Below are 6,952 nucleotides of genomic sequence, written 5' to 3' on the forward strand. Positions count from 1 at the left end.
GGAACATCAGCATTTGTGGGTTCGATTACAGGCTCAAAATGGCCAGAAACAAAGACTTTCTTCTGAAACTCATCCATCTATTATTTTTCTAAGAAATGAAGGCTATTCCATGCAAGAAATTGCCAAGAAACTGAAGATCTCGTCCAACGTTGTGTACTACTCCCTTTACAGAACAGGCCTGAGTAGGTGAACGGATGATCTCCGCATGTATGGTTCCCCCTGTGAAGCATGGAGGAGGTGTGATGGTGCTTTGCTGGTGACACTGTCTGTGATTTATTTAGAATTCAAGGCACACTGAACCAGCATGGCTACCACAGCATTCTGCAGCGATACGCCATCCCATCTGGTTTGGGCTTAGTGGGACTATCAGGACAATGACCCAAAACACACCTCCAGGCTATGGAGGGCTATTTGACCAAGGACAGTGCTGCATCAGATGACCTGGCCTCCACAATCACCTGACCTCAAACCCATTTGAGATGGTTTGGGATGAGTTAGACTGCAGATTGAAGAAAAAGCATCCAACAAGTTCACAGCATATGTTGGAACTCCTTCCAGACTGTTGGAAAAGCATTCCTCATGAAGCTGGTTGATAGAATGCCGAGAGTGTACATAGCTGTCATCAAGGCAAAGGGTGGCTACTTTGAAGAATCTAAAATATTTTTTGATTTGTTTAACACTTTTTTGGTAACTAAATGATTCCATATGTGTTATTTCATAGTTTTGATGTCTTCACTATTATTCTACAATGTAGAATATAGTCAAAATAATGAAAAACCTTTGAATGAGTAGGTGTGTCCAAACTTTTGACTGGTACTGTGTATATACAACTCAATTGGGGTCTCAACTTACTGAGTAAGAATAGTAGAAAACACCCGGTGCAATTTTCGAAATGTGGTGATGCATCAGCAGTTTCTCTCTCAATTAGCATTGTCAGCTAAACATTTTCATGTTGGTACTTTGTCTAGCCAGGTAACCTCCAGGGCGCTCCCATTGATTTTGTTACTAATTCTCACTCAGATATGCTATTAATATGGCATGTCATTACAAAATGTGTAGAATGGCATAACATTTGCTTTAAACCTGCAAACATTTCTCTCCACCCCATGACAAAGTGGGTAGAATTTCAGGAAATTTGCTTTAAAACTGCAAAAAAATTCTCTCTGTCCTATGGCAAAATTTGTAGACTTGCATGAAATGTGTTATTAAATTGCAATGTTTTCTTTCTGCACCATGGTAAAATTTGTGTAATTGCAGAAAAACAGCAACATTTTCTCTACGTCCTAGCAGGAAATTAACTTTCAAGCTTAAATTGTTCTCTCCACCGTCAAGAGGGGGGCTACTAAAAGGTTTTGCCGAAAGGTGGGGGGCCCTACAACCAAATCTCGCTTTGGGCCCCCAAAAGGCTAAAGCCTGCCCAGATGTGATTGTTATGTTGTTGTTGTTTTGTAGCCGTGTCCCAACTGGCCAAACTGGTTGAAATGACATCATTTGACATAATTTCAACCACTGGAGTAGCTTCAACAAGAAAAATCGCAATCCCTCCTACAAGCATTTCGCTACACCCGCAACATCATCTGCTAAACATGTATATGTCACCAATAAAATTTGATTTGATTTGAATCAACAAAGAATGGCATTCATGTTTTTCTACTGCTTCTGATCCCCTCCATTGATTACCTGATCTTCTCTTTCTTCTCTCTTCCTTAGGTCTTAGGAAACAGGTCTTAGGAAAACTTAGGTCTTAGCGAAACCTTAGATTTTAGGAAACAGGTCTTAGGAAACCCCCCCAAGAGGCCCAGCATGCCGGAGCAGAGCAACGACTACCGTGTGGTGGTGTTTGGGGCCGGCGGCGTGGGCAAGAGCTCCCTGGTCCTCCGCTTCGTCAAGGGCACCTTCCGGGACACCTACATCCCCACTGTGGAGGACACCTACCGTCAGGTGATCAGCTGTGACAAGAGCGTGTGCACCCTCCAGATCACCGACACCACGGGCAGCCACCAGTTTCCCGCCATGCAGCGCTTGTCCATATCCAAGGGCCATGCCTTCATCCTGGTCTACTCTGTCACCAGCCGCCAGTCCCTGGAGGAGCTCAAGCCCATCTACCAGCAGGTGCTTGCCATCAAGGGCAGCGTGGACGCCATCCCTGTCATGCTGGTAGGCAACAAGAGTGACGAAACCCAGCGTGAGGTGGAGACCACGGATGGTGAGGCGCAGGCTTCAGCATGGAAGTGTGCCTTCATGGAAACCTCTGCCAAGATGAACTACAACGTCAAAGAGCTCTTCCAGGAGCTGCTCACCCTGGAGAAGAAGAGGAACATGAGTCTGAGCATCGATGGCAAGCGCTCCGGCAAGCAGAAGCGTGCCGACAAGCTCAAGGGCAAGTGCAGCATCATGTAGGGAGGGAGAGTTGATGCCTGACCCTTAGAAGGAAAGACTGGGGTTGGGGAGGGTGGTGGTGGTGGTGCAAAGTGTAGATGTTCTTGAAGAGAGTCACTTCGAGGAATGGAGGGAAGGTAGGGGTGGGACGGGGCTCGTCTGAGAGGGGTTATTTTATCCCAACAGAGGTGACCCCCCCCCCCACAAAGAGGCTATTCAAGTTCAAAGAGAAGAGAAGTTCAAGCCTTGATGCAATTCTACTTTGATGAGAAAAATGAAAGAATATGGAGCCCTGACAATTGATATCCTCTGAAGTTCAGGGCATTATTACAAACTCAGAACCCATTTCAATATTATTCACCCCATATTCGCCCTCTTCTCCTATAGCTGTCTCTCTCCTGCTAATACGAGACACCCTGCAAACAATAATGAGTTGTTAAGACGTCCCCAGGACATCACAAAATGGTCGTCCAAAGTCGTCAGGATGTTGTGTCAATGTCCCCTGGAGGTTTTGTCTTGTTCCCGGTTTGTTCCGAGGATGTTTTTAGGATGTTCTTGGGACATTGTGCCATAGTCCCATGGAGACTTTGAACTTAAAATTCAATCTCAGCACTGTGAAACATACACTACCGTTCAAAAGTTTAGGGTCACATAGAAATGTCCGTAGAAATAAAAGCACATTCTTTATCCATTAAAATAACATCAAATTGATCAGAAATACAGTGTAGACATTGTTAATGTTGTAAATGACTATTGTAGCTGGAAACGGCAGATTTTTTAATGGAATATCTACAGCTTCATTAAGTACACGCAAAACACCAGTCTCAACGTCAACAGTGAAGAGCCTACTCCGGGATCCTGGCCCTCTAGGCAGAGTTGCAAAGAAAAAGCCATATCTCAGACTGGCCAATAAAAAGAAAAGATTAAGATGGACAAAAGAACACAGACACTGGACAGAGGAACTCTGCCTAGAAGGCCAGCATCCCAGAGTTGCCTCTTCACTGTTGATGTTGAGACAGTGTTTTGCAGGTACTATTTAATGAAGCTGCCAGTTGAGAACTTGTGAGGTGTCTGTTTCTCAAACTAGACACTCTAATGTACTTGTCCTCTTGCTCAGTTGTGCACCAGGGCCTCCCACTACTCTTTCTATTCTGGTTCGAGACAGTTTGCTCTGTTCTGTGAAGGGAGTAGTACACAGCGCTGTACCAGATCTTCAGTTTCTTGGCAATTTCTTGCATGGAATAGCCTTCATTTCTCAGAACAAGAATAGACTGACCAGTTTCAGAAGAAAGTTATTTGTTTCTGACCATTTTGAGCCTGTAATCGAACCCACAATTGCTGATGCTCCAGATACTTGACTAGTCTAAAGAAGGCCAGTTTAATTGCTTCTTTAATCAGAACTACAGTTTTCAGCTGTGCTAACATAATTGCAAAGGTGTTTTCTAATGATCAATTAGTCTTTTAAACTGATTAACTTGGATTAGCTAACACATGCCATTGGCACATAGGTGATGGTTGCTGATAATGTAGATATTCCAATCACAATCAGCCGTTTCCAGTTACAATAGACATTTACAACATTAACAATGTCTACACTGTATTGAGTTTGAGTTTATTTTTATTTTTACAGGGACAGTGCACATTAATCAACATTTCAGTAAAAGTGCCGGTTTTAGCCAACCGGCTAATTTTCAACCGCAGTCCCTGGGCAGGTTATTAAAAACAATTACAATATAAACAATAGCAACATAGAACAAGCAAGACATAGCAACATAGGACAAGCAAGACATAGCATACAGACAGAGCAACATAGGACAAGCAAGACGTAGCATACAGACAGAGCAACATAGGACAAGCAAGACATAGCATACAGACAGAGCAACATAGGACAAGCAAGACATAGCATACAGACAGAGCAACATAGGACAAGCAAGACATAGCATACAGACAGAGCAACATAGGACAAGCAAGACATAGCATACAGACAGAGCAACATAGGACAAGCAAGACATAGCATACAGACATAGCAACATAGGGCAAGCAAGACATAGCAACATAGGACAAGCAAGACATAGCATAGAGACAGAGCAACATAGGACAAGCAAGACATAGCATACAGACAGAGCAACATAGGACAAGCAAGACATAGCATACAGACAGAGCAGCATAGGACAAGCAAGACATAGCATACAGACAGAGCAACATAGGACAAGCAAGACATAGCATACAGACAGAGCAGCATAGGACAAGCAAGACATAGCATACAGACAGAGCAACATAGGACAAGCAAGACATAGCATACAGACAGAGCATCATAGGACAAGCAAGACATAGCATACAGACAGAGCAACATAGGACAAGCAAGACATAGCATACAGACAGAGCATCATAGGACAAGCAAGACATAGCATACAGACAGAGCAACATAGGACAAGCAAGACATAGCATACAGACAGAGCAACATAGGACAAGCAAGACATAGCATACAGACAGAGCAACATAGGACAAGCAAGACATAGCATACAGACAGAGCAACATAGGACAAGCAAGACATAGCATACAGACAGAGCAACATAGGACAAGCAAGACATAGCATACAGACAGAGCAACATAGGACAAGCAAGACATAGCATACAGACAGAGCAACATAGGACAAGCAAGACATAGCAACATAGGACAAGCAAGACATAGCATACAGACAGAGCAACATAGGACAAGCAAGACGTAGCATACAGACAGAGCAGCATAAAACAAAAAGCAGCAAGACAAAATTCATAAAAGCAACAAAGTGTTTCCACACCTCACAAGCTACAGACAACAGACAACATGGAGAGTGGCAACACACAGCTAGGGACCATGTTCACAAATCTGATTGACCTTTAGCCATGTCTTCAAGCATTTTGTGAAAGTGTGATATGTGGTGCAGTTATGTGTGTCTGATGGCAGTGTATTCCAGACATGGGAAGCTCTCACAGAGAATGCAGATTTACTAAAGGTGCTTTTCCTTAGGGGAACTATACAGTCACCTCTCATGGCAGACCTTGTGGATCTGCTGCTATTTCTGATCAATTTGATATTTTTTTTATGGACAAAACATTTGCTTTTCTTTCAAAAACAAGGACATTTCAAAGTGACCCCAACCTTTTGAACGGTAGTGTACACTCATGAAAAGGATTATATTTATCATAGTGATTCAGGAATAACATTAAAACAGAAAAATATGCCCCACCAAAATTAGACAACTATTCTGAAAATCCAAACTCAAATTGCTGAAATAGGTCATTGAAATAAATTAGACAATACTCAGATTAACTCAGTGACGTCCTGGGAATTTACAGGGACCTAGACAAAGGTCCCCCAGAGAATGTTCCCTTGAGACCATCACGCAATGCTCTTAGAAAGTTCTCAGAACGTCACAAGGATAACGTCAAGCTGAAACCCTTAAGGGACCTAAAGGAACGTCACTGAATGTCCTCAGGATGTCCCCTGTTTGCTGGTCAGCCACTTGACTCCTATGATTGGATAGGTAATAGGGTGGATTTGCAGGAGAATGAGAGAGGTATCATGTTTAATGTTAGAGTAATGGAAACATGACTTTCATCAATTCAAATGGACGTCCATAAGCACAAGTTGGGCTTTCGCCTTCAGTATCTCCGTGTCTACCTGTAACCAGGTGAATGGATGGGATTTGAGAACTAGATATTGCATTCAATAAAGTTGTTCATTGAAAGTTATTAATACATTATACAGTATATTACAGGTACAGATTAGGCCTATCAAAGGTTGCTAATTATTGCTAATTAACAGTAGCATGTGACTGTGAGTGTAGATAATAAAAAAGATGGAAAAGATAGCTGCAAGTGGTCTCTGCATTTTGCTGCAAGTGGTCTCTGCATTTTGCTGCAAGTGGTCTCTGCATTTTGCTGTACATTTGAAATGCCTTTCCTACCAGTTGACTTGACATTTTGCATAATTTCATAATCAATGTGAGCTTTAGCTGAACAAAGCACAACCAGAACAAAAGTAACAAGCAGACAAAGCACGTTTGAAATGTAAATGTTTTTGAATACATTTATTTAATATCTATTAGCACAAATGTCTGGACCCTCATACCATCAATTTAGGTGTCTATATCAACGTTGATTTTACCTTCGATAAAAATCTTTGATGGATTTTTTATTTTATTTTTTACAATCTAAGGTTATTTATATATTGTATGCTCTGTAAATAATATATTTCTACGCTCCAAATGCTCTCAATGCCCCCCATTTGAATATTTTTTCAAATCCCCAAATCACATACTGCTGCTTTAGCAATATGACATGACAGCACTTTGAGGATTTGGAGCACAGTGACATTTGATCTTCTGGTAAACCCTTTGATGCTCTCTGGTTGCCTCACACATTCTCCTATCTTATACATGAACACTTTCACTTGAATCATGTGAAGGAACTGCAAAATAAAGACAACTAAATGTACATATAATTAATTGGTCATTGGTTAATTCACATATTTCTAAAGTATGAGTCGATGTCTCTAGTGGCAAAATGTATTTTGAGTGAGCATGAACCTG

At 41.9% G+C, this 6,952-nt stretch overlaps 1 protein-coding gene across 1 annotated transcript; it reads left to right on the forward strand.

Annotated features, from left to right (window-relative positions):
* Window positions 1–1,714: 1,714 nt before the first annotated feature.
* Window positions 1,715–3,295, forward strand: LOC109888598 (GTP-binding protein Di-Ras1). The gene has a single exon (XM_031822504.1). It carries the CDS (start codon window positions 1,804–1,806, stop codon window positions 2,398–2,400), a length of 597 nt encoding a protein of 198 aa, XP_031678364.1. The 5' UTR covers window positions 1,715–1,803; the 3' UTR covers window positions 2,401–3,295.
* Window positions 3,296–6,952: the final 3,657 nt, after the last annotated feature.

This window comes from Oncorhynchus kisutch, linkage group LG4, assembly GCF_002021735.2.
Source record: "Oncorhynchus kisutch isolate 150728-3 linkage group LG4, Okis_V2, whole genome shotgun sequence".
NCBI lineage: Eukaryota > Metazoa > Chordata > Actinopteri > Salmoniformes > Salmonidae > Oncorhynchus > Oncorhynchus kisutch.

What these genes read in the sequence shown, in the direction of transcription:
- LOC109888598 (XM_031822504.1), top strand. Translation starts at nt 1,804, where the DNA reads ATGCCGGAGCAGAGCAACGACTACCGTGTGGTGGTGTTTGGGGCCGGC.